This window comes from Cetorhinus maximus, chromosome 19 (assembly GCF_964194155.1).
Source record: "Cetorhinus maximus chromosome 19, sCetMax3.hap1.1, whole genome shotgun sequence".
In the NCBI taxonomy this organism is placed as follows: Eukaryota; Metazoa; Chordata; class Chondrichthyes; order Lamniformes; family Cetorhinidae; genus Cetorhinus; species Cetorhinus maximus.
The window spans coordinates 7,568,582-7,596,414 of NC_135897.1; the positions used below are offsets into that span (position 1 = coordinate 7,568,582).

At 41.3% G+C, this 27,833-nt stretch overlaps 1 protein-coding gene across 1 annotated transcript in view; it reads left to right on the top strand.

Moving 5' to 3' along the window:
* The window catches only part of LOC144694292 (glypican-5-like), a 593,756-nt gene that overhangs the window by 73,926 nt on the left and 491,997 nt on the right, over window positions 1-27,833 (top strand). The window contains exon 2 of the mRNA XM_078564625.1: window positions 2,840-3,001. Coding sequence (XP_078420751.1) covers window positions 2,840-3,001 — 162 coding nt within the window. The remainder of the gene's footprint in view (window positions 1-2,839; window positions 3,002-27,833) is intronic.

Consider the following 27,833-nt stretch of genomic DNA (forward strand, 5'->3'; position numbering starts at 1 on the left):
AAGGTGCTATTTAAATGCAAATTGTTGTTGCTCTAAAACATGCTGGAAATTGTTGTCCTACCAAATGTACCATCAATGTAAACATATACAAGTCCCAGCATGTTGCTTGTACTGCTTATAATTTGATTGTAGTCCCTGTTCACTACTGTAAATTCATACAGCTATCAACATTTTTCAGAAGTTTCCTCTTGTGATTGAATATACTCTCATTCTCTTTTCCAAACTCCTCCCCCCAACATTTTTCTACCACTTATGAGAGATGACTACTTTTGAAGGCTGTTAGAACCTGTGGAACTGTACCCAATAAGAGTCAAAGGAGGGAAGTTATTATGGTGAAAGGTACAAACTCAGCAACATCAACTTACATTCATATCCCACCATTAGTATAGAAAAACATTCAAAGGCACTTCATAGGAATGGTTGTCAAACAAAATTTGAACTAACTACATAAAGAGATATTCAGAGAGATGACTGTTGTGATACTGCTGAACATGTAAATAGTTGGTATGCATCATCACAGTAAGTGCAAATGCAAATGAACATGTGATGTAGATCAGTAGGTCACATGTATGAAGCGTGCTCCTGGAATCCTGCTATTCTCCAATAAAGAACCCTCTGTCTAGATTAACAATCATTGTCATAGTGTTTGGTACGTTTGTGTTAAGAGCTAAATAACACAACAGTTAAAGTTTGGCTAAAGAGGTAAGTTTTAAGGAGTATCTTAAAGGGAGGGAGAAATGTAGAAAGACTAAGGGTACTTCAGAGCTTTGGGCTTAGGCAGCTGAAAGGAAATTGTGGAAGAGGTAAACGTTTGAGCAATTCTATTTGTAGGGCTGGAGAATGTTTCAGAGAGAGACAGACACACACAACCATGAAGGGATTTAAACACAATAATGAAAATTTTAGTTCGAGGTATTGCTGGACCGGGAGTAAATGTAGGTCATTGAACACAGGGATACTGGCTTAATTAATCTTGGTGAGAATTAGGATACAGGCACAGAATGTTGGTTGATCTTCAGTTCATGAAAGATGGGAACTTTAGAAAGCCCACTAACAGCAATAGTGGATCCCACTTTCTTGGCATGAATGCACTAGGTTGACTTGCAGCCACTGCTGTCAGCGGGCTGCTCCTTTTCAATTAGGCCATGTAGTGTTGTGGACTCCTGAGGCCAACCCTGATTGAAGAAAGAGATCAGTGGTGCTAGGAATGGGAGGGGTGCGTCAACCCAGCCAATAATACGCCTGTGACATCATTTTTTGTAATGTTCACATTCTAATTAAAAAGAAATGAAAGAGCTTGCATTTATATAGCGCCTTTCATAACATCAAAGTCTTTACAACCAATGAACTACTTTTAAAGTATAGTTAATGTTGTGATGTAGGAAAAATGATAGCCAATTAGCTTGCCTTTGCTCCCAATGCCTTGTTACCCCTACTTAACAAAAAGCTATCAGCTATGAGTCATGAAAGCTCTAATTGACCTAAAATCCACAGCATTTTGGGGAAGAGAATTCCAGATTTCTTCTATCTCTTGTGTAGAAAATTGCTTCCTGATTTCCCTCTTAGGATTATGCTCCCTTGTTCTTGATTTCTCTCTTCAGAGGGCACAATTTTTCTGCACCTAATCTATTGAGCTGTTCAAAATTTTTAACACCACAAAAGCTGTTCTTGTTGATTGCATCACCCTGCAATCATCTGTACTCGAGCCATAGTTTAACCCTGTCAGCCCTGGTATCATTTTGGTAAATTTGTGCTCTGCCCTTTCCAAGGCCATTGTATCCTTCCTGAGGTGCGGTGCTCACAGTTGAACACAGTACACCAGTTTGCAGCTGACCGAAGCTCTATACAATTGAAGCATCACTTTCTCCCCCTTGTATTCCAGTTTCCTTAGATAAAGGCCAACATTTCATTAGCCTTTTTGACTTTTTTTGATTATATCTGTCCACTTTCTTTAAGTGATTTGTGTACTTGGATTCAGTGACTCTTTTTAGATAATGTGCTCTCTTGTGAATGTCGGGAGAGGGCTGGATTCAACAGTGATGCCCTCCATGAATGAATAGCCTGCCAATTTTCACCACCTGGGCTCAATGGAGGAACGCTCACTTGCCTGGCTGGTTTTCTGCATATGATCCCACGTGGTGAATGAAGTGTGCCTGTCATCAGCGGAACCGTGTCTCAGCAAGAATCTGCATCTTCAGGAGAGGAGCAGAGATGAAGACATGAGGATTCCTGACATGTGATACTAGAACAGTGTTTCCCAATACATATTGCTGACTAGCTAGCAGGGCGGTTATAGCGACACCATTTTACCCTCATGCACAAACTTTAGTAGAAAATGCCTTGCAATACAGGCATATATATGTGCCCTACATTTTTCTACATTACAAGAGTGACTACACTTCAAAAAGTACTTTTTCGGCTTTAAAGTGTATCGAAATGTCTGGTGGTCATGAAAAGTGCTATATAAATGCAAGTCTTTCTTTCTTTAAGTCTCTCTATTTATTTTACAAACATCTACCATCCCTCAGCAATTAAATAAATAAAGCATTCAGATACGTAATGCTTTGTCTTATCATTTTACTAATATAAAAGTAAAAGTTCACGTGCACATATCATCCAAATAGGAGTGTTGAGGTTACATGCCCAAGGACCGTGTCTATTATTATTCACTTTATGAAGTTGCTAATTAAGAAAGACAGTTATCCATATCAGGAATCCCAATTAACCACAAGTAGCTAGGGGTTAATGTACTGGAATTACTTTTGTTTTTAGCGTTTTGCCTTTGCAAGCCTTCCCTTGTGTGTCTCTTGTACTGACCCGGCTTCTCTTTTCTTTGAAGATGGGGATTTACAGATCTGCATGCACGATGGGCCGACCTGTTGCACTAAGAGAATGGAGGAGAGATATCAAGTAGTGGTTCGCAGAGAGGTCCTGCAGAGCATCCACTTCCTGAGCTATGAGCTGAAATACAGGATCGAGAAGAATGGCGAGGCTTTCCAAGGTAGGAGTCCTCCAGCAAATGAACCACAGCTGGAGATCCAGTAGCAAGTGACTAATTGACCTTGCTCTTGCAATGGATGTGAATCTTTCTTACAATGCTTGTAAAACTGTTTTGAGGGTTTATGGTGCAGGTCTGTCTCTACCCAGGCTGTAGTAAAAGTGCATCTGCTCAGAACTTCAAAGGATGTTTTTAAGATGAGGATGCATAAACCTGACCACTTTGCCTGTGGCTGTGCTCAGATTCCTCTCTCTCTCTCCACACACCTGTCCGTCTGTTTTACTCATGTCACTCAGACCATTTCTCTCCCTTGTCCATCTTATGCTTTTACAGATATTACATGCTTCTATTGATCCTCATCTCCTTAAAAGTGGCTCTAAATGTGAGTAAATATGGAACAGACAGTGGGAGATAGTAAAGGGAAGAGACAGGGGGAAAAAAGTGAAAATGTTTCAGAGATAGGAATACTCACCTATCCTTAGTTTTGGGAGGGTTGGTAGATTTTATGGGTTACATGGGAAATGGTTTGGCCTAAAATCTGCCAGTACACCTTTTCCCTCTTTGGCGATTTCATCCATTCGTTTGTTTGGTAGTACAGAACTTGAGGATTGCTGAAAAAAAAAAATTTTTTGTCAGAGCTTTTCATTGTGCACTCAAACTGTAGGGCAAAATGTCGTAAACATTAAGCAGACAGGGCTAAGTCTAACTAGCAGCGAACATTGTTTAATACCATGTCATAGAAAATCCTGGACCATTGAGACAATATCTTCTGAACACCTTAGTGGTTTGGGGAGGGGGAGGAAATACAGCCCCAAAGGTACTGGCTACAGTGAGCTTTGAACAAGATCACTTTCAGTCAGGAAAAGTGCTAATACAGCAGCTTTGATAGACCTGCCAAATCTCACTGCACTGTTTACGGGTGTGATTGGCTGTAAAACAAAATATACACAGTTCTGAATTTTAATGTGTTTCCTGTCTGCTTCATTGATGGCTGTTCTCTGGCTTATCAAATATAGCATTTGGGCAGCTGGGTTTTACCCTTGCAAGGTTACATTATGACAATCTTATCCTGATTCTACATATTTATAGTGAGGGCCCATGTAGGGTTGTTGATTAGCATTACTCCTCAGACAGGTACTTCAATAAAAGTGTGTAGGGCTCACCTAGAAACCAATTACATGGGGATAAGGCATCATGGGATCCAGGCTCACATCCACAATCCAATCACATGAGGTTAGGTAGTCACAGGATCCAGACTAATACAAACAAACCAATCACACAGTACTAGGCAGTCATGAGATCCAGACCAATACCCACAAACCAATCATATGGGGTTAGGGAGTCATGGGATTCAGAATAACACTCACAAACCACTGACAAAGAAGTGTAAATCAAAGTGGACAAATTCAATGTCAAATCAGGCACAGAAAGAGAAACAAAGGGAGGGAAAGAAAGATTGGATTAAGAGAGGGAAGACATTTAAAACTAAATTTCCACCAGCAGTTAAAACCTGGTGGAATGCAGCATCATACTTGGTAATGGTTCATTTTCAGTGCCAGAGAGGCTGATTGGTAGTAATTAACACTCATCATATTGTTAAAAGGGCACTTAGACTTGAAATGACATTGACTTAACTCTGTGATAAGCTTTGTCCAATGTGCAAATACAGTATGTCATGCTGCTCAATGCATTTCATCAAGAGAGATGGTATTTCATGAAACTAACAGTGAAGTATTGCATCTCTGACAACAATTCTTTGATTTCTATGTTTAATCACGCGTCTGCCTTGTTCTGGAATTGCTGTGGTATTTGCACATGAATAATGGTGACGCCATTAGCTTCGCTGTTGTTTTGTCAGAAAATTTTTGGCCTTTCCACTTCCTTGTATTTCATGTTGAGGCATTAATGTTAGGACTGAACTGACCTTATTGGTCCAAGGTTGATCAGGGAAAATTTTTCATTACACCAAGGGCTTCAAATATCAAAGACATTTACACTACAAGTGGAAGCCATTCAGCCCATCATGGCTGGGTCTGTGTTGACATTTTGCTAGAGGAGTGTAAGATTAACTCCACTGCTGACCCCACATAACCCTGTATCTCCTGCCTTCAGTGCATCATGTCTCCTTTTTGTGTCTGTGTCCAGTATTGAAGATGTTATCCCATCAGAACCTCCTATTCAATTGTGCATCATGTGGGACTTTAAGAGGAAAGATTTTGTTTTAAAATGATTCCTCTGACCAATGATTCTCTAGCCTTTCCATTGTCATCCCAATTACAGGTGACTGACAGCATCAGCCCATTTGTGTTGTCATTCCATTAAAACCCATGGTCCCCAATCACCAAGCCTAACTGCTTCTTGAATATACAATATTACTGCAGCAGCCCCTACACCATGTGTAATATGGTACTCAACCATAGAGACTAGAAAGGTCCCACAGTTTGTCTCTGTTCTTGGCTGAGTTAGCCAAGCTAATGTGTAGCAGTAAGAATGCTACAGTTAGCCTCCATGTTCCCCTTGTTGGCCCAGGACGAGGACTAATCAATGTAGGTTCCCATTTCCAATTAGCATACTGTAGTCCATGCTTATCCTCCCTAATTCTGTAACCTCCTTCAGTCCTGCATTCTTCCAACTCTGGCCTCTTATTTACCTCCCATTTGTTTTGCCACACCATTGGCACCCACGCCTTTGGTTGGTGCATGGGAATTTTATCTGTGTCTAACTCTAACCTGGGATTGGTTGATGGGACAGTGTAGAGGGTGCTTTACTTTGTATATAACCAGTGATGTAGCTGTCCTGGGAGTAGCCGATGAACAGTGCAGACAGAGCTTTAATTCTGCATCTAACCTGTACTGTGACCTGGGACTGGTTGGTTGAACAAGTAGAAGGAGCTTTACTTTATATCTAACCCATGCTCTAATTGCCCTTGGAACAGTGTAGAGGTAGCTTAACCCTGTATTTAACTTGTACTGTAAAGGCCCTGGGATTGTTTGACGGACAATATAGAGGGAGCTTTACTGTGTATTGAAAGCATAAGAACCTCAGAAGTAGGAGCAATAGTAGATCATATGGTCCCTTAAACCTGCTCTGCCATTCAATGTGATCATGGCTAATCTTGTGCCTCAGCTCCACTTTCCTGCTTGCTGCCCATATCCCTTGAATCCTGAGAGATCAAAAATATGCCTTTACCAAGGTTTAACATGAGTTAGAAATTGATATAGAGGAGGTATTAGATAGATTGACTGTAGTTGATAAGTCATCAGGATCAGATGAGATATCTCCAAGGAAACTGAAGGAAGTAAGGGAGGAAATTGCAGAGGCACTGGCTACAATCTTCCAGTCTCCCTTAGATACAAGGGTGGTGCCAGAGGACTAGAGAATTGCAAATGTTAGACCCTTGTTCAAAAAGGGTGCAAGGATAAGCCCATAAACTACAGTCAGTTTAACCTCAGCAATGGAGAAGCTTTTAAAAACAATAATTTGGGACAAAATTAACAGTGACTTGGCAATTGCAGATTAATTAGGGAAAACAAGCACAGATATGTTATGGGAAAATTGTGTTTAACTAACTTGCTTGAATTTTCTGATGAGGTAACAGAGTGGGTAGATGAACATAATGTGGTTGATGTAGGATACATGAACTTCTAAAAGGCATTTGATAAAGTGCTACACAATAGACTTATGAGCAATGGTAGAGCTCATGGAATAAAAGGGACAGTAGCAACATGCTGGCCAAGTGACAGGAAACAGAGAGCATGGTGAATGGTTGTTTTTCAGGCTGGAGGAAGGTTTATAGTGGGGTTCCCAGGGGTCGGCGTTAGGACCTCTGACCTTCTTGATCTATATACCTAGACATTGGTGTACAGCGCACAATTTCAAAATTTGCAGATGATGCAAAACTTACAAGTATTGTGAACTGTGAGGACGATGGTGTTAAACTTCAAAAGGATATAGACAGGTTGGTGGAATAGGTGGACAACTGGCAGATGAAATTTAATGCAGAGAAGTGTGAAGTGATTTGTTTTGGTAGGAAGGTATAGGAGGGGCAATATAAAATAAAGGCTATAATTCTAAATGGGGTTCAGGACCAGAGAGACCTAGGACAATATGTGCACAAATCATTGAAGGTGGCAGGGCAGGTTGAGAGACTGGTTAATAAAGCATCCAGGTCCTGAGCTTTATAAATAGAGGCATAGAGTATAAAAGCAAGGAAGTTATGTAAAACTTGTATGAAATGTTGGTTTGGCCTCAACTGGGGTATTGATTCCAGTTCTGGTCACCACAATTTGGAAAGATGTGAAGGCATTAGAGATGGTGCACAAAAGATTTGTAGGGATGATTCCAGGGATGAGGAACTTCAGTTATGTTAATAGAATGGAGAAGCTGAGGCTGTTTTCTTTGGAGAAGAGAAGGTTGAGAGGACACTTGATAGAGGTATTCAAAATCACAAGGGGTCTGGACAGATTAGGTAGGGAGAAACTTCCATTGGTGGAAGGATTGAGAACCAGAGGACACTGATTTAAGGTGATTGGCAAAAGAAGCAATGGAGACCAAAACTGCACATACTGCTTAAGAGGTGGTCTCACCTCAGCCCTGTACAATTGTAGCAAGACTTCTTTTTTGTTGTACTCCAATCCCCTTGTAATAAAGCCCAACTTGTCATTTTGCCTTCCCAGATTCAGGCATTATACAAGTGCTTAATGCTAATGACGTGCGTTAAAAGATGGGAAGAACAATTTCTTTGATTCCTCATCAGCAATCAGTCACCCTCCTTGATCAGCTCAATATTCAGCAAAAAATCAAAGTCAGATCCAAACAACATGAGCTTTTCTTAAACTAAAATGTATTTGTCATCTTTGGTTTGCTTTTATCTTCTTATCAACAGTTTATTTCTCTTTCATTCACAACTGCTGTATTCTGTAAAACATTTAGTAAACTTCCAGTGATAGAATATTTATGTAGAGCTTTTCTGGATGTCCCAAAGCCCTTTACAGCCAATGAAGTACTTTTTGAATTGTAGCCACTGTTGTAATTTAGGGAATGTGGCATCTAAGTTGTGCGCAGCAATATCCCACAAACCACAATGTGATAATGAGTAGATCATCTGCTTTTTTAGTGATGAATGTTGGCCAGACACTGGGACAAACTTCCGTGTTCTTTAACTAATTCCATGGAATCTTTTACTTCTACCTGAGAGGGCAGACAAGGCCTGGTTTAATGTCTCATCTGAAAGATGCTATGATCCCCTGCAACCTTAACATTTTCCAAGTTAAGCCTTGTTGGGTTGCCAAGAAGCCCATCCTTTGACCACATCTTTAGTTTTCTTTATTGTCCTTTTTAATTAATAGTGGGGTGATTGATTAACTTCAAATGGACACAGAGTTGTCAGGTTTCACCTTAAGGAACTGAGGGCCCTGCAATTTCTCTGAATCATCCACGGTGAAGCGATTTTTGGAGCTGACAGAATCTTATCTAAACACTTTATGGTTGTTGTGACCATATCCACCTTTGGCCTGGCTATCATTGCAATCAGTAGCAAATTATCTAACTCCTTTCTTTCCAAACGTTAACAAGACAAAAAAGTGTCCTTCAGGTGAATGTGATTTATGGCACTTCATTCTCAACAATTGACTCCTCAACTAAAATATTTGCCCAACCTAAGGTACACCAAAAATGGGGGCATTTCTGGTGGGGGCAAACTGCAACTGCTGTTAATTGTACTACCGAGTAATTGTGGTAACCAAGATAACAGGCATTGTATTTATTCATCATAGAAAGCATTTGCAATGTTTGATTAGGAATATGATTTCTGGTTGCAGCCAGGACTTACAGACCAAGGTGAGCAAATACTCTGGAGGGCACAATGGCTGTTTTGCTCTGGGGGCAATGGTAGATTTTAGTCAAGTTCAATGGATATGTAAGGGTGAAGGAAATATTGGAGTTTTCCTTGATATTTGGTGTGAGTACAGAGTTCCTCAGATGAGAAAACAGACGAGGCAGGGATGCACAATGCACAAGTATGTGGGGGAAAAAACGGTCAGCTCATCACAGTAGCTACTGTATTCTTAAATAATTTCAGTGTTTTATATTCACTATTCTGCCTCAATGTTCATTTCAAGTGCCAATCATTCCTTGTGTGGGAAAGCTTCTTTACATTACTTGAACAGGTGACCACTTGTCTTAGAATAACTGGCTGAATTGTACGTACTCTGTAGATGCAAATGGGCCAAATGGCCATTTCCAGCATTCTTATAAGCTGGCTTTTTAAGAGCCCTGCAATTGATAATCACCCGGTACCTGAGTAGTGAAATATTGCTGCGGCAATTTTAAATGTCGGATCTCTACACTCGTGCTTTTGCTTGTGCCCTTTGTGTTGCCAGGCCTGTGAGCCAAGTAGTCTCAAGCCAATCCAAAGGAATGTAGCTGGCATAACTCAATCTATGAAATGTATGTCAGATTGAGCAAAATGTAGTTTGAACCCTTCAGTGAAACATTCACTAAATAATGGGACTTTGCATGTGATGTAAGCCTCCTGAGTTTCACATTGAGGAAGGAAGTGAAAATCCAATTGGTTGCAGGACAGGCACAACGTGATGTCTTGGTAAGAGGGGAATCTAATTGCCAGACTCTTGCTGGGGTGCCTTCTGATATTGGCTATCATTCAAATTAATAGTATAATGTTATTTGTAGTGGAGCAGCATGTTACATGGGTGACCGCATTAATAGAAGCATACCAAAACTGATGGGCAGAAAACACCAGTTGGTCCATCAAGCCTGCCCACACCATGATGGCCAGGCCACCATAACGAAAGACTTTGTTCCTCCCACCCACTCCCACCACCATGTAATCTTCTGCAGGAGGCAAAAAGGAACAGAACATTGTCTTAAAGAATTAGAAGATCTGAGGAAGAATCGGACTCTTAGGAGCTAGGGCTTCATAAAGTATTCACCCATGAACGCAAATTTGAGGAGGTGGCATGTGATTCAAAAAGGTGGTCAGCATGTCCAGGGTAACTTATGATCCTCTTTTTAACTGTTCATAGTCCCTCAGACGCCGTTTAAAGGTATGGGCACAGTCGGTTTGCCTGGCGTTTTAAATCCCCCCCATCCCTCTAACCTTCAACTATATGTACATTTATGCTGACAAAAGGTAGACTCCTAGATTATTAAATATGTCAAATGAGGTGATTGAAAAGGAAAATCGCTAGAGGTGCATCACAGATAACTAACCCAATATTGCTCATTTCACACCCCACTAATGTTCAAAGTCCTTGATATTTTAAATTATAGTTTGTCTTTTTTAAAAAGAAAAATCGCTTGGAGAATTATAAATCCAGCTGTCCCCAGCAATCCTCCCCAGGACTGTTGTACAACTACTGTTTACACCAGTGTCGGGCATCCCGGGAGTTCTGCTTCACGATCTGAAAACTGGAGCATCTTACCTCCATCCCCTCAGGGATGATGGTTCCTTCAGCACAGTTTCATCCAGGGACCGGCTCCAAACCTGACCTTGTTCACCCCAATCTGAGCCGAGAGAGTTAAGTCATGAGGAATACACTGAGATTTGGAGTTATGATCACCTTGTTGGAAGTCTGAGGCCTGGAGCGCTTGTGCTGAAATTGTAGAATTATTATTGAATGACAATGTTTTTCTTGCCAATGCTTTGATTGGATCAGGGTCTGAGAAACTTTCACTTTTATTAAATTGGTAAAAAGAGTTTGAAGTGTTGCTTTGTCTTGCTGATAGAAGGGAAAGATCAGGGTGAGAGGGCCTAAGGCCTTACTGGCAGACTCTGCTTCAGCCTCCTAAATAAAATCCAGATGGCATTTTGAAGTCATGCAGTCCCAGTGAAATAAAAACCATATGTCTATTTGTAAACCTTTTTTTAAAATATAACAATATGTCCATTCAATTAGTTAATGGTAATAATTGAGGATAAACACAAGTGTTTAGGAAATATTGACCCACCCTCCTTCCTGCTCTCCTTGGACCGCACATTGGACTGTAACCCTCAGAATCTATTGTATTCTGACCTTTATTTGTCCCAGATAATTAATTGTTCTGCTATTTAACGCTGTTTTTTGTCTCTATGAAAGCTCTTGATACAGCAAAGTAACTAAATCCATTTAAATCATTTTTTCTTACTAACTTTCCCACAATCCCTTCATTGCAATCCACTCCCAGGAGATTCCCAGCAGGCTATATTGTGGACTGCTGGTATATAGGGATGCGCTCCTCTGCGATATCAATCTGCCAGCATGTTGAGTCCCTGTGGGATGTGGGCCTGTTACCATGGTGAGTTTCTCTGGGATATGGGCCTGCTATCATGGTGAGTTCCTATGGGATATGGGCCTGCCATCATGGTGAGTTCCTGTGGGATGGGCCTGCTAACTTGGTGAATTCCTATGGGATATGGGCCTGCCATCATGGTGAGTTCCTATGGGATATGGGCCTGCCATCATGGTGAGTTCCTGTGGGATGGGCCTGCTAACATGGCAAAGCTCCTCGGGGTTTCCAACTCCGGTTGCAGGTTTTTCAGGCAGTTTCATTACATGAACATGAGAAATAGGAGCAGAAGTAGACTGTGCAGCCCTTCAAGCCTGCTCTGTTATTCAGTATGATCATGGCTGATCTTGGGCTTCAACTCCACTTCGCTGCCCATTCTCCATATTCGTTGATTCCCTGAGAGACCAAAAATCTGTCTATCCCAGCCTTAAATGTATTCAATGTTGGAGCATCCACAACCATCTGGGGCAGAGAATTCCAAAGATTCACAGCCTTTGAGTGAAGTCATTTCCCCTCAACTAAGTCTCAAATGATCGGCCCCTTAATTCTGCGACTGTGCCCCCATGTTTTAGATTCCCTGACCAGCGGAAACAATCTCTCAGCATCTATCCTATCAAGCCCCTTAAGAATCTTTCAATTTTCTCAGCCTCTCATCATAGTACAACCCCCTCATCTCAGGAACCAATTAAGTGAACCTTCACTGTACAGTCTCCAATGTAAGTATATCTTTTCTAAGATGTGGAGACCAAAACTGCACACAGTAGTCCAGGTGTAGTCTCACCAAAACCCTGTACAACTCTAGTAATACTGCTTTGCCTTCCTAATTGTTTGCTGTAGTTGTATGTTAACTTTTTACGTTCCTTGTACGAGCACACCCAAGTCTCTTTGAACATCGACACTAATAAGTTTCTCACCTTTTAAGAGATATTCGGCTCTTCTATTCTTTCAACCGAAGTGAATAACTTCACACTTCCCTACCTTACAATCCACCTGTCATCTTGTTGCCCACTCACTTAACCTGTTTGTATCTCTTTGCAGCCCCTCTGTATCCTCCTCACAGCTTACCTTCCCACCTAACTTTGTATCCTCAGAAAATTTAGATACCTTACTCTCTTGCCTCTTCAAGACCTCCCCCTCCCACACTCAAATCATCAGCCACCTGAAACGTCCATCCTCACCATGCCCCGCTTTCACTCACCAATCGGAAATTGAGTAGGTCATCCGTTACCCAAATGGACGATTTTTGACTGTTACCCATTTTCCCATTTCTAATATTTTTTGAACTAATAAACAGAAGTGCCCAAAGACAATGAAGAAACATATTTTTAAATGTCCCTATGATCTTTCTCCAGAGTTACTCGGTGCAGTGTTCTGGAGGTTCATCTTTAATTCCTGGAGGCTCCAAGCCAATGCTGGAGGGTTTACAAACCTAGAGGTTCTCCTAATCTCAATGGCTCTGCAGTGGCAAGTTGCTGAACATTGCATTCACCTGCATTATAGACGCTGATGTAGATCTGCCTCCGTGTAGCATTGTTTGCTTTTTCTCCCAGGAGAGCAGAGACGAGGCAACAGTCTGGAATCTCATATCCATTAACATCTCTTAGTTACAAATGGAGGCTGTTGAATGATAGTTCACCAGAAGCATTCCCTTTATCAGTATGGAATTGCTGGTTACAGCAACAGTTTGTCACCCCCTTTTTAATGAACAAACAAACAAACAAACTTGTGTTTCTGTTGCACCTTTGTTGACCTTCTCAGGACATTCCAAAGTGTTTCACAGTCAATAAAGTTATGATCCCAGCTGAGGTTACCCTGGACAAGCCTGATTCCAGGGGGGAACCCGGCTTGATAGATCCTAACTTTTAACTTTTGTTTCAAAATGTGGAGAGTAGCTACTGAACAGAGTCACCGAAGTCAGCTGATGAATAAAACATTTAGTAAACAAGAAAAGATGAACTATATTACAGTATTCCTTCACCCACAACTATACCTTTATAGATACATACAGTTTTAAGGATAACGGAAGTTACAAAAACTATCTCATACTGTAATGTTCACAGTAAATACACAGTCCATGTAAACCAATAGGTGGCCTGTGGTCAGGCACACCACACTCTGAAACCAAGTGATAGATGCCTCCCCAAACAGATGCTATGGATTGCTCCTCGATTTCCCTAGACGTTTGTCATGCACTGAGCCAACTGGTCTCATTGAACTCTATCTTTCACGTGAGGGTTTCTGATCTCCACTCTCGAAGAACCGGCTTTGAAATCTTCTCCCAAATAATCTTTTCTCTCAGCCTCCTTCTGCAAGGGTCCACCTCCAGGGTTTTGAACTCTCCTGGATCGCTATGTGCATTCAAGCTTCCTTCCACACACTCTGTCTCATATACTCAGCCATGCCAACAGAACACCACTGCTTCACATGCCTATAGTAAAGAGTTACAGTCCTTCAGCTATCTTCTTGGCTTCTTGCAAGCCTATATTGCTTTAAATCTGAGTCCTGCAGCTTTCTCCCCTTAAGCTTGAAAGCCTTTCTCTGCTCCTCACTCTTAACTTCACTTAACAGGACCTTTTCCAGGTTTCTGTCCTTGTCTTTTGGCTTAACAGTCCTCTTGGGCCCTTTCCTGTTCCACTTCCTGGTTTTGGGGACTTTCTTCTTTGGTTTTTGGAACCTGCTCCTTGCAGTTCCCTCTCCTGTCCTGCTTCTGCTGGCCACTGCTACAAACTTTACTTTGGGACTTGCTATCAGTCCCTCTCTTATACTGCTTCTGCTGGCAACTCCTTTGAACCTTGGAGCCCAGTGACCAACTGTACTTAAACTGAACTGAAACTACTTTTCTGTCTCTGTGGGGCCTCCTATTGCTAGGCAACAGCACCGTTTTTGTACCTTATGTTTGTTTTACCTTCTCTTCAAGAGTCGTAAAACCTTCATTAAAGTGTAGGCGTCTTTTAAAGTGAAACTAAAACTCAACTTCACCTTTTAACACACAAATACAGGAATACAAATCAAACTTAACTTAAAACTATCTCTATTTCCGAACAAAGTATATTGGGAGTGTTATCACTGTCAGCTTAGGAAATGTGGCATCCAGTTTATGTACAGCAAAGTCAGATAAACAGCAATACGACAAGTGACCGTGCAATCTGTTTTAGTGATGGTGGTTGAGGGATGAATGTTGGCCCGGACACCAGCGAGAACACCCTTGTTTTCTTCCCATAATGCAGTGGGACCTTTTACGTGCATTTGAGACAGCAGAGTGATGGCTTAACAGCTCATTCAGAATGTTTACACAAGCAAAAATAATTATACAGCATCCAAGTGACAAGTGAAAGGCATGCAGGCATCAAATACAATCCAAAACTAGGACCCATCAGTGGAAGATAGTAATAAATACAATAGGGAATTCAGGAGAAACTTCTTACCCAGAGAATGGTTAGAAGATGGAATTCACTGCCACAAGGATTAATTGAGATGAATAGCATAGATACGTATAGATAAACAGTAGGAAGAATGGAATAGAAAGATATGTGGATAGGGATCAATGAAATGTGGGAGGAGTACGAACATGGATAATGACTTGTTGAGCAAATGGCTGATTTCTGTGCTGTAAATACTATGTAGGAAACATTTTCTCTCCCTACATACATAGCAAGTTGTCAATATTGTCCGTGAGCTGGTCTGTAATATTGAGTATATGTTTTGTTCTGTGCGGGCAGCGGATGAAGGGGATAGACACACCTGTTGGCTCAAGCTCTGTGGATATTATTAGCAAAACGGCTGGTTAATTGCTATCAAAATGCAGTTTCTTCCAATGTGCATTTTTGTTTCTTTGATAGACAAACAGATAACCAGCTTTGTTAGTTGAGTTGGTATTCAGAACTCATTATGGGGGTTGGGACAGCTAGTTCACAGGGAAGGTTGATGTGACCGACTGGCTAGCTGGTTAAGTCGATGACAAGGCAACTGTTGAAGCCTCCTGTAAACTGAAGGGAGAAGTGATAGGGAGGTTTTGTTTGTGCCAGGTTATTTCTGGCTTCTCCTGTGCACCAGATGTGAGGAAATTCCAGAAATGATCAGAGTTGATGATTTGATGATTTTAGATGGGAAATCAGCATTACCTCTCATCAGGCCAAATCTTCATGTTCAATTTATCAACTGTGATTTAATCCAGCTGACACAAACGGTGTCAGTGGTTGGCTATATATCCACTCTACAGATGACTAAGCCTCTCTATATTAATGGAACTATCATCCTTTCAAGTGTACTTGACACAGTTAGTTCACGAACCAAAGTGGAGGACGGCAATAATTTATAGTTCACCTGGACTTTGTTTTCTCCGATGTTCTATGTACACTTTCTAATGCACAGAATTTATAGCACAAACAGACCATTGGCCCACCTGGTCTGTGCTGGTTTTTATGCTCCTCATGAGCTTAATCCCACCTTACTTCATCTCATCTATCAACATATTCTTTGTTCCTTTAAATACTCCATGTTGCAGCCCACATTACCCGCCCTCTCTGAGTAAAGATGCTTGTCCTGAATTCTTTATTGGACTTATTAGTGACTATCATATTTATGTTCTCTAACTTTGAACTTCCTCACCGGTGGAAACATATTCTCTGTGCCGAACCCATTTGATCCTTCATAATTGTAAAGATCTCCATCAGGTCGCCTCTCTGTTTTCTCTTTTGTTGCAGAGAAAAGCGTCCAAAGCTATTCAGTCATGCCTCCTTTGTGCATTCTTAATGTGCTGTAATCAAGGTTCATTCCAACATCTCCTACACTAACGTCTTTCTCTGTGAAGCGCTTTGCTCCCATCCTCCCTCTCTTTCTTTCATAATGTACAGATTTTTAAAACCCAAAGTGCCATCATCTCTCTACTTCAATTAACCCATCTACTTTTCTACTCTAATTTTGATGATATTCGACATTATAGGCTTGCTCCTTCATCTAGATTTCGTCAACTCTTTTTGGTCATGGATCCCATCTGAGGAGCTCCAATGGAGCTGGGTGTTGTTACCATTGGTCCATGGTTGTGATCACTGCGGAGGTTGTGACCTTTCACCTCCTGGATGCAGGTTCAAATCCAGCCCAGGCAGTTGGGATGAAAGCCTCAAACCTGCTCCTAGTGGGCATGAACCTACGACATACCCCTAGGTTGGCATTAATTGGTAGTGTTACTCAGGAAAACGTCATACTGCTGCAAGTAGGGGTTGGGGCATATTGGGACAGAGTGGAGAAATCTTTATTCTACATCTGGCTGTGCTATACCTGGCCTGGGAATAATTAACAGTCAGGGAAGAATGTAATTCTTTAGCATGAACATCCCTCACTTTGATGAGCACAAATAAATATTTGAGGTCCAAATTTAAGATGATGTAAGGGTTGTGGCAGCTCAATAACTTCCTCTAAATCTGGAACAAACTTTGCAGCCAGCACAATAGGTGGTAGAAGGTACAGTTAGACTGTAAAACTGTCAGAATAAATCTGGGTTTGGAAGGAAACCAGAAACATTTAATAATCCCAAAGCAGCCCCTCAATCTTGAGATGGGAAGTTCATTCTGCAGAGAGGAAGGAATTACATTTTTCAAGTGCCTTATCGCATCTTCAGAACAACCCAATCTGCTTAACATCCATCTAATTAGTTTTGAAATTGAGTTATTGTGGCAAAGGCAAATGCACAGTGAGATCCCATGATCAACAAATGAGATAACTGACCTTCTCTTTTGTTTTTGGGAGTGTTTCTTAAGGGAGAAGCATTGGCCTAGATCACCAATAGCCACTTCTGATCTTTGAAAAATGCATCGGGTCTTTCATATCCACCTCAACAATTAGAGATGATCTAGTTGAAGCCAGCACCTCTGACAATACGACATTCTCTCGGCATTGTGCTAGAGTGTGAGTTTTAAAATGGGGCTAGGCTAGGCAGTAATTGTTAATGTTGCAATCCTATTACAGTGAAGTGCATGCTCCAATTGTAAATGAGAGCAGCTGTTACTACTTGGGGAAAGGTTAGGGCATTATTCTTAAGTACATATAAGAACCGATTTCCACCTGGGGGGAGGAAATGGGAGCCTGTATCTGGAATTGTTGGGTTATGTGAATAAGCCCATGTTAAGGGAAGGCTGATTCCAGATTCCTCCTTTATTCAGTGAATTACAACAGTAAGAGTGCTTTCAACTGAGAGTGAGATCGTGCATAAGGAGACAGTACCTGTGACACCACAAACATTTCCTTCTCCTCTGTTGCTTCCCCCACCTTGCTCCAACCACTGGACCTGATTGTCATTGCTGGTAACTCCGTACTCTTCTATGTTGAAAAAAGGTGTGTGGGGGAGGTGGCCATTTTCAGCATGTTACAATGTTAGGCCTTCCCTCTCTATAGCCCAATGTTTTTCGTCTAAGTGGACTTTGGAGTAGAAATTGGGTTTACATTATGGGTGTAAAATGGGTACGATAATGGCCAAATTTGGGGATAAGCAACACCATGTATTCAAAGCGCACCTGAAGCTCACTCATTTCAGGCCCAAAACATGGGCCTAAAGGAATTTGCACCTTTTTTTTCCTCTTAAGAACAGGAAGTGAATTGTTTTAATGCGTTACCCTGGTAGAGACTCGAGGGGCAAATATCCTTCTTACTGACGTTAAGCTATCAAACTCTCTTTGAAATGCCATGTGGAAATCCTGTGCCAAGTTTTGGTTTTAAATTTAAATGTGAATTTTGAGATTTTGGAATCCAATCTGAAGGACTGGTTGCACAGTCTTGATTTGTGTGCCCTGAAATTTTGAAGATTAAGGAGGTGATCTGACTAATTGAAGTGGTTAAGGTTATTAAAGGATTTGATGGGGTAGATAGAAACCAATTCCTCTGGTAGGGGAGCCAAGAATGAGATAGCATCATCTTAAAATTGGAACTGGGCTATTCAGGGGTGAAGCCTTCACACTTCTTCACACAAAGGGCAGTCTAAAACTAAATCTAAAACTCTTCCCCTAAACAGCTGAGGTGAAAAGTTTGTTCTGCAGAGAGAAAGAACTTGCATTTTTCTAACACATGATCTCATCTTCAGGACAACTCAATCTGCTTAGCATCCAACCAATGAAATTTGAAGTTGAGTTATTGTTACATGGGAAAATGCACAGTAAGATCCACAAATAATGAATGAGAATGAATTACCTCTTTATTTCTCTTTGGTAGTATTTCTAAAAGGAAAAAGCATTGGATGGGCTTGTTGATCTTTTTTAAAAAAAGCTATGATGTCTTTCATGTCCACCAGAACAATTGGACATGGTGAGGGTTGAAAGCCAACCTGAAAGGCAGCACCTCTGACAATGCAGCATTCCCTTAGCACAGCCTAGTGTCAGCCTAGGTTGCACTCTGCAGTTCTCGAATGGGGCTAGACAAGGGCAGTAAGAGTGCTATCAACTGAGATAATGATGGTACAAATAGACACTGTATGTATCGCATCGCAAACATTCCCTTTCCTCATTCGCCACTTGGACCCCCATCCCAGCCCAGACCCAAATGTTAATGCAGGCAGTTTTGCAGGGGTAAATTGAACTGTTTAAAAACTGAGGTCCATAATTTTTTATTTGGTAAGAGTATAAAGTGATATGGAGCAACGGCTTGTAAATGGAGTTGAGATACAGTTTATCCGTGATTTGATTTAATGGCAGAACAGGCTCAAGAGGATGAATAGCCTACTCTTGTTCCTGTATTCCTAAAGTTAAAAATAATGCACATGAAGGTTTTTGTGCTGTTGAAGGTTTGTTTGAATTTTAATGAAAGCCTCATGGTACATTGTGATTGGTGTTTCTGTATAATTCTTATATTATGGGGGGAACGTAGTCAAACCACTGTATGAATGATGAATGAATATCATAGAAAAAGAAGCAAGGATTCAAGCCCTGAGTCTCAATCTTATAGCAAATACCTTGCATAGCCTGTAGCTGTGTTAAGAAGTTCTTTAGGTCAGACAACGAATAGTAGTTGAACCACTGGCTTTCAATTTTCCATTTCAAAGTCTGCAGGGGCACATCTCGATTTCATGAAGATTTTAAAGTACCACTGGCCCTTGATGGAGCATTTCTGGTCAATCAGTAAGGACTTTACCTGGTTCTCTTGTCGTATGTGAGGTCAGTGCTATTTTAGGAGCCTTGCAGTGCCAACCTGCTGTGGGCATGGGCAGAGATCCAAAATTCCAATGTGGGCACCTTGAAATAATTTTTGATCTTGGTGCCAGGTGGAGCTATGTTCTCTATCAAGTATGAAGCAGACCATTGAATGACTGTGTCAAGTGGCTCCATATTGAGATTTAGGAGTTGGTAAATAGATTTATTTGATAGACTGAGATGCAGTGCTCAAATCTCACTGTTCACCTGTTGTTTCCCAGTGGTTTAGTTCTGGTGCTCTCTAATTTGGCAGGGTGGTCAATGTGATTTCAGTCATTAAAGCTTCATGCTTCTGGTTCCAACCTGGACTTAGCTGCTACTGAGAAACAAACCCCTCTTGCCAATGCAGGATCAGTGCCTTGCTGTTAATACATCCATCCCACTGTTTTAGGTAATGTTCTTATCACATCTGTGACAACACCCAGTTCTCTGCAATCCAGCTGGTTACAGGCTTGAGTCACTGTACTCAAGATACAGGATGTCACCAGCATCTGCTTTCAAACTAATACATTTAAGATTGTAAAGCTTAGAACCATTTGGAACTATACATTCCACCTCTCAAGTTAGTCTGTGATTCGGACTGACTGCAGTGCTGATCTCCAGAAGGTATAGATAGCATGGCGCTCTCACTCAGTTCACTGAACCTCAGCTTTACCTTACACATGTGTGTCTGTCAGCACAAGGCATTGTTTGCCTTTCAGTTCTTCCTGTGTCTGTCAGGACATCCCTTGGAGGGGTTTAACAAGATAAGTGCCAGCTACCATATAATCATCTGCAAAATGGCGGAGTTTGTGGGCGAGGTACTCCAGCCAGAGACTGCCGCTGATCGGGAAAGTTGCTTTTCGAAACCTATCTTGTGGATTTGGAGCGGTAGTGTTGTGGTTATGTTACTGGACAAGTAAACCAGATGCTTGCTTATAAGAATCAGAGAATGAGAGTTCAAATCCATGGAAATATAAATTCAGTTTTAAAACTAATAATTTGGAAATAAAAGGCTAATATCAATAAAAGTGGTCATGACGCTGGTGGATTGTTGTAAAAACCCAACTGATTGGCAAATATCCTTTAGGAAAGGAAACCTGCTTTTCTTGCCTGGTCTGACCAACATTTGACTTCAAGCCAATGTGGCTGGTGTTTGGCTGCCCTCTGAAGCGGTCCGGAAACACCAATCAGTTGCATGGATGGGGTTGAATCTTAGAGTAGCAGGCAGCAAATTTTCCACACACACCAGGCTTCAACTTGCATTGAGTGCTGGTAGTAAAGCAGGACTAAAAACCCATGTCTAGATTTGTACAGAGAGATCATCAAAAGGTACTGGGTGGAAAATACTTGAGAAGGAGCTTGAAGACTTATACAAAGATCTATGCAGAATGATGAACAATAGAGACTCTGATCATCAGCTGCTGTATTTGCTGCCTCCCTTTATAGTTGTGCCACCTTTGTCTGCAAATGCAACATTACAGCCAAGAGGTTATTTAAGAACCAGCAGCACAATCCAAAGGTGATGGTAACTCAAAGAAAAGAAACTGAGGAAGCCTATAGCCAGACCCACCTTTTTGTTTTCTGTGATCACTTGCCCAAACTGCAAGACATCAATTGGGACCTACAGAAGCCTAGCCAGGCAATCTGCATGAACCTTAATAGCATCTTCAACATCATGCTAATGTTTGTGAATGTGGTTATTGTTAAATATGGTCTACCTCCTGTGCAATCGATGCTGTGCGACCAATCCCCTGGACTAGCTCATTGTGATTAGGCCATGCTTCTGGTGGCAACTGCTTCAGCGAACTAAATGCAGAGTATCCACAATGTCCACTTCCAACCTGAAGAAAGTCCACACATCCACCATTAACTTGTGACCTTTAATAGAAACTAAGAACATTAGAAATAGGAGTAGGAGTGGGCCACACGACCCATTGAGCCTGCTCCACTATTCAATACGATCATGGCTGATCTTGGGCTTCAACTTCATTTTCCCACCTGTTCCCCATATCCCTTAATTCCCTGAGAGACCAAAAATCTGTCTATCCCAGCCTTAAATATATTCAACAGTGGAGCATCCACAACCCCCTGGGGAAGAGAATTCCAAAGATCCACAACTCTTGAGTGAAGAAATTTCTCCTCATCTCAGTCCCAAATGATCGGCCCCTTATCCTGAGACTGTGCCCCCATGTTTTAGATTCCTTTACCAACAGAAACAATATTTGTGTCACCCTGTTAAGCCCCTTCAGAATTTTGTGTATTTCAATGAAATCCACTCTCATTCTTCTAAAATCCAGAGAATATAGACCCAATTTACTCAGCCTCTCATTGTAGGACAACCCCCTCACCCCAGGGACCAATTTAGTGAGCCTTTGCTGTACCACCCCCAGTGTAAGCCTAAAAGCAAAATACTGCAGATGCTGGAAATCCGAAACAAAAACAGAAAATGCTGGAAAAACTCAGGTCTAGCAGCATCTATGGAGATAGAAATAGAGTTAACGTTTTGAGTCCATATGATTCTCCTTCAATGCAAGTATATCCTTTCTTAAATGGGGAAACCAAAACTGCACAGTACCACAGATGCAATGTCACCAAAACCCTGCACAACTATATCAAGACTTCTTCATTCTTGTACTCCAATCCCCTTGCAGTAAGGACAAACATGCCATTTGCTTTCCTAATTGCTTGCTGCACCTGCATGCTAACTTTTTGCTTTCCATGTACAAACACACTCAAATTTCTCTGAACATCAACACTTAAAATGTTTCTCCCCTTTAAAAAATATTCTGCTTTTTTATTCTTGCGACCAAAGTGAATAACTTCACACTTCCCTACATTATACTCCATCTGCCATCTTGTTGCCTGCTCAGCTAACCTGTCTATATCTCTTTGCAACCTCTGTGTCCTCCCAACAGCTTACCTTTCCACCTAGCTTGGTATCATCATCAAACTTAGATACATTACTCTCTGTCTCTTCATCTAAGTCATTAATATAGATTGTAAATAGCTGAGGCCCCAGCACTGATCACTGTGGCACTCCACAATTCACTGCCTGCCAACTTAAAAAAACCCCATTTATAAAGGCCATTATAACATTTACAAACTTTCATCAAACTGAATGATTCTTAGATAAATCTAAAATCACTTACCTTGAATAATATTATGGGTAGACACGGTGGCATAGTTGTATTGTCACTGGACTAGTATTCCAGAGACCCAGGGTATTGCTCTGGGACCCGGTTTGAACACCACCACTCTCCGTATTCTATCTGTTAACCAACCCTCTATCCATGTTAATATATTACCCCCAATCCATGAGCCCTTATTTTGCCAGTGGCGAGGCCTATTTCATCCTGACTCTGTATAATACCAGGATTCCCAAGCTTCTGTTGACCAGGCCCAGAAGCACTTGATGGCTTCAATAATTCAAATTTTGTCAGTGTTGGATGATCTATCAGCATCACTTGTGATGAAGAGTCCAAAAGGTCTTTTCAAAGAGAAATATTGAGGATTGCCCACCATTCCTCTGCACACTATTCACACCAGACTCTGTCTTTCCCGCCACCTGTGAATGTGCCAGCTTTAGGAAAAGCAAGTACAGGAGTACTCTAACAAACTCACTGTAATTTTTTATTTGTTCATGGGATGATGGACGTTGCTGGCTGGGCCAGCATTTATTGCCCATCCCTAATTGCCCTTGTTCAGAGGGCATTTAAGAGTCAATCACATTGCTGTGAGTCTGGAGGCATGTAGGCCAGACCAGGTAAAGAGAGCATTAGTGAACCAGATGGGTTTTTATGACAATGTGCAATGATTTAACTTTTAATTCCAGGTTTTTATTCCGTGGCAGGATTTGAACCTGGGTCCCCAGAGCATTACTCTGGGTCTCTGGAATATTAGTCCAGTGACAATACCTCTATGCTGCTGCCTCCCCCGATAATCTCAGCCAAAGTAAATGTATTTAGATTTATCTTAAACTTTCATCAAACTGATTGATTTCATAAATGTTATAATGGCCTTTATAAAACAAATGTTCAGCCTCAACTGGAGTGTCCTGGGCATCACACTTTAGATAGAATATAAGAATTTAAAGAGGGTGCAGAAAGGATTTATGAAAATGGTTCCCAGGATGAGGGACATGGATAGCTTGAAGAAGCCGGGATTCTCATTAGAGAAGAAAAAGCAAAGACGTGATTTGATTTGAAGTGTTCAAAATCATGAGGGGTCTGGACAGAGCAGATAGGGAGAAAATGTTCCCATTGGCAGAAGGGTCTAGGACTGGAGGAGACCGATTTGAGGTGTTTGGCAAAGGAACCGAAAGGTGAATTTGGAGTTCACTATATCAGTGGGTATAAGTGGCTATAGACCCTGTACTTATTGGAACAAATGGATCAGTGAACTTTGATGGAATGTCCACATGCTCCAATTTGATTATTGCAGCAAAAAGACATTTTGTTGCAGCTTTTCGTCTTGCACTCATCAGGACAATCATAAGAATACCAATGTCAGGGGAAGCAACAACTTTAACAACAACTCTCCAATTCCTTGTAATTAAGAATATAGCCTCTGTTTATTTTTAAAGGATCAGTTTCCTGCTCCTGAAGACATGAAGTCCTTGTTGGGATAAGGTTCAATGGATGATGGGTAACCTCTGATACCCTGTCCATATGGGCAACATTTATAAGTGAGATTGGCAGTAAGCATCAGCTTGTTATTTGATGTTGAGAAACATTGGAAAATCAACAGGAAGCTGTCAACTGGCCTATCAGTCTGCCCTCATCCAGATGTTTTGTAGACTTTCTGCTCCATCAATAGCTCCATGAGAAAGATGGAAAATGCACTTTAGGCCATTGCTTTATGTTGATTATGAACCAAACCCCAAGTTAAAACCATCCGAGTCAAAATGTGGGGGTTCAAGTGCCACTCCTGAGAATTTGGCAATAATCCAGGCTGACACTCCAGTGCAAGGCTGCTGGAGCCCTGCTCTGTCAGAGGTGTTGTCCTTCAGCTGAGAGGTTAAGCCGAGACCTCACCTATCCTCTCAGATGGATATAAAGATCCCATGGAACTATTTGAAGAAGAGCAGGGAATTTCTCCCCAGTGTCCTGGTCAATATTTATCCCTCAGCCAACATCACTAAAAACAAATTGTCTGGTCATTATTACATTGCTGTTTGAGGGGCCTTGCTGTGCACAAATTGGCTGCTATGTTTCCTACAGTGGCTACACTTCAAAAATACTTAATTGGCGGTAAAGCATTTTGGGATTCCTTTTATAAATGATCCCTGCAGCACACTTAAGGGGGAAGTTTTACTTCGGCACTAAGTAGCATCTCATTAATTTTTTGGTGTGCCCTGGAAGGACGATGTTCTTATTAATCCTTCCATCTGGGAATAGTTCTGCGTCGTGCTTCCAGTGGCCAGCAGGGACCAGTTATTATTCCAACTCAACAGTCCACAGTTTCTAACTTGTCCATGCTTGTTTTATGTTGGATTTTTTTTTTAAAACCCCAGAGATGAGTCAACTTTTAAAGTAAGCTTCACAAAGCTATTGCTCATTTTTAAACAGGGTCAGGATGTCAGTGTATCAAAATAAGCAAAAGCTCAAACAACTGTTAACGTTGGCTTTCTGCCTCCTGCTGTACAATGTTGTGAAACCTAAAGAACCCACTGGAGTACCCAAGAAATGAAGCTTCTTCAGACTGCAGTGATAATGAGTTCCAATCATAATTGGTAACTGAGTCCTGTTCAGGGCCCAATGTTACTGTCTCCGTTCTATATGCACTGTATGGGAGCGGAACTAATCAACAGCAAAACAAAATACTATTAAAGAGAGAATCCGCTTTCTTGAAATACTTTGGGATAATGTAATCAAAAGGAAAGGACAGACTTGAATTTGTATGGTGCCTTTCACAACCACAGGATATCCCAAGGCACTTTACAGTCAATGAAGTCCTTTTGCAGTGCAGTCACTGGTATAATGTAGAAAACATCACTGCCCACATGTACGCAGCAATTCCCCACAAGTAACGATTGAAGGAGAAATATTAGCCAGGACACCAGAGAAAACTAGTGCCGTGTCCACCTGAGAGGGAAAAGGTCCTGAATGTAATGTCTCATCCAAAAGAAGGTACCTCTGACAATGCATCACTCTCTCAGTGTCAGCCTGGGTTACGTGCTGTGAGACCGAAATCCACAACTTTGTGTCGGGGTGAGTGCAGTACCACTGAAGGGATAATGGGGGATTTTTAATTTTATTTGGGTTTTTACTAAATGTGGAAGCATTTTAAATCAGCTGAGATAGGCAGGGCGAAAACAATGAGGACGCTGCCTGGTGAAATCTCAATGGAGGGCCATGTAGCAAGGTGGCATTGTCCCAAATGAAATGTAGCACCTTTCGCCACAGCTGTGCATCACTTGACAGTATGGTTGTGCCTGAGTATTTGGTGTGCAGTTCTTTCAGTGTTGATGGGGGAAGGGCAATTCTGAGAGACGCCTGGCAGCTTGATTCCTGGGAGTTTGATGAAGCTGCAATGGAAGAGTTCAGCTCCATTTTACAAGTCTTGACTTGTAAATGGCCTGATCCTGCTACTGAGTGGGATTACTTCACAGCAATGGATGATCTTCCAATGTCATAACAGAACTTGGGCTGGTTTCTTGTTCATTCTGATTATTGCTTGGTGCTAACAATGATGCTGAGGTCTGGAGTTGTACCGTGGGCCAGCCACTTTCACTGAAGCACTTTATTACAACTAATTACATAGATTTTACATTACAGAAACGGGTCATTTGGCCCAATTGGTCAAGTCCGGTGTTTATGCTTCACATGAGTGTCTTCCTACCCTAAATCATTTAACCCCATCAACACATCCTTCCATCCCTTTCACCCTCATGTACATATGTAGCTTCTCCTTAAATGCCTCTGCTATTTGCCTCAACTGTTCCTCGAGGTACTAAGTTCCACATTCCACATTGGATATAGAAAGTTTCTCCTGTATTCCTTTTTGGATTTATTCGTGACTATCTTATAGTTTTTTTTACTTCCCACAAGTGGAAACATCTTTTCCACATCTACCCTAACAAACTCTTTCATAACCTTGAAGACCTCGAATGCCACCACTTGGTGACTCACCACTTTTCTTGAGAAAAGCGCAGCCATCCAGTTCAGTATTTCTTGATAGTTATAACATCTCAGTTCTGGTGTCATTCCAGCAAACCCTTTTGCACCTTCCCCAGTGCCTCTACATTGCTTTTGTGATATGGAGACCAGTACTATGCATAGTATTTGAGATGTGGTCTAACTAAGTTCTGTGTCTGCTTTTCAACTCTGTCCCTCTAGAAATGATCCCCAGTGCTTTTTTAACATTTTTTGTGGCTTTGTTAACCTGCATTGCTACTTTTCACGATTTGTGAATCTGATTTGTTCCTCTACCCTATTTACACTCTATTTTTCCAGGAATAGATGGTCTTCTTATTGCTCCCACCAATTTGTACTCACACTGTAGGAATGAGAGTGAAGTTCTGCTACATAGTCCTATTGTAATACTTTTGCCAAATTGGACCCTGTTTACTTGAGTGTCTGATAGGAAGGTTTCTTTTTATGTGAAAATCAGACAGTAAATTCTGCAGACTGCACAAACGTAGTTATACATGCAATTCAGAGTAATGCTCTCAGAGATGCCTTGCTTCTCCAAAACATTTAAAATAAATAGTCTCTCGCCATCCGACTCCCCATTGAAATACATAGAATAGCACAATGTTTCCATGGTCACCTCAAGAGATACTGACTCATCCATCAAAAAGAATTAGGACTTATCCATTTCTGTCTAAGTGCCCTTTTAAGGCCTGTTAAGTCTTGATTACTCCTGAACAACCTATCTGGCACTGAAAATTAACTTTCACAAATACGGAATCTCATTCCTTAAGCTTTTAACTACTACTGGAAATATAAAAATAATTAGAATTAATCTTTTTAACTTTTTCCTGCTGCCTCCCCTCTCTTTCTTAAACCAATCTTTCCTTCTCTCATTATTTTGCTTTCTATACTTAATATGACATTGATTTCATTATTCTAACTTATACACCCTAGTTCAGACTTTGCATTGTTCATTGACAATTGTTGAATCTGGTTAAGAAGATACAGATTACCTGTAGGCTTTTGGATGGTTGCCTGACAGCAAGTCTACGGGGCAAATGTAAGACTATAGAATAGCTCTATGTCAAACAATTCTCTTAGGGGCAGAAATAGGCTATTTGGCCCGTTTTATCAGCCGCTTTATTTGATCCTTTGAATTTAGTGTTGAACGCCAGGAAGGCGGGCTGCGAGGATCTGAACAGAATTTTATTTTGTGGCACAGTTTCTGCTTGGAGTGATGTGGATATTGTTCTTTTCATA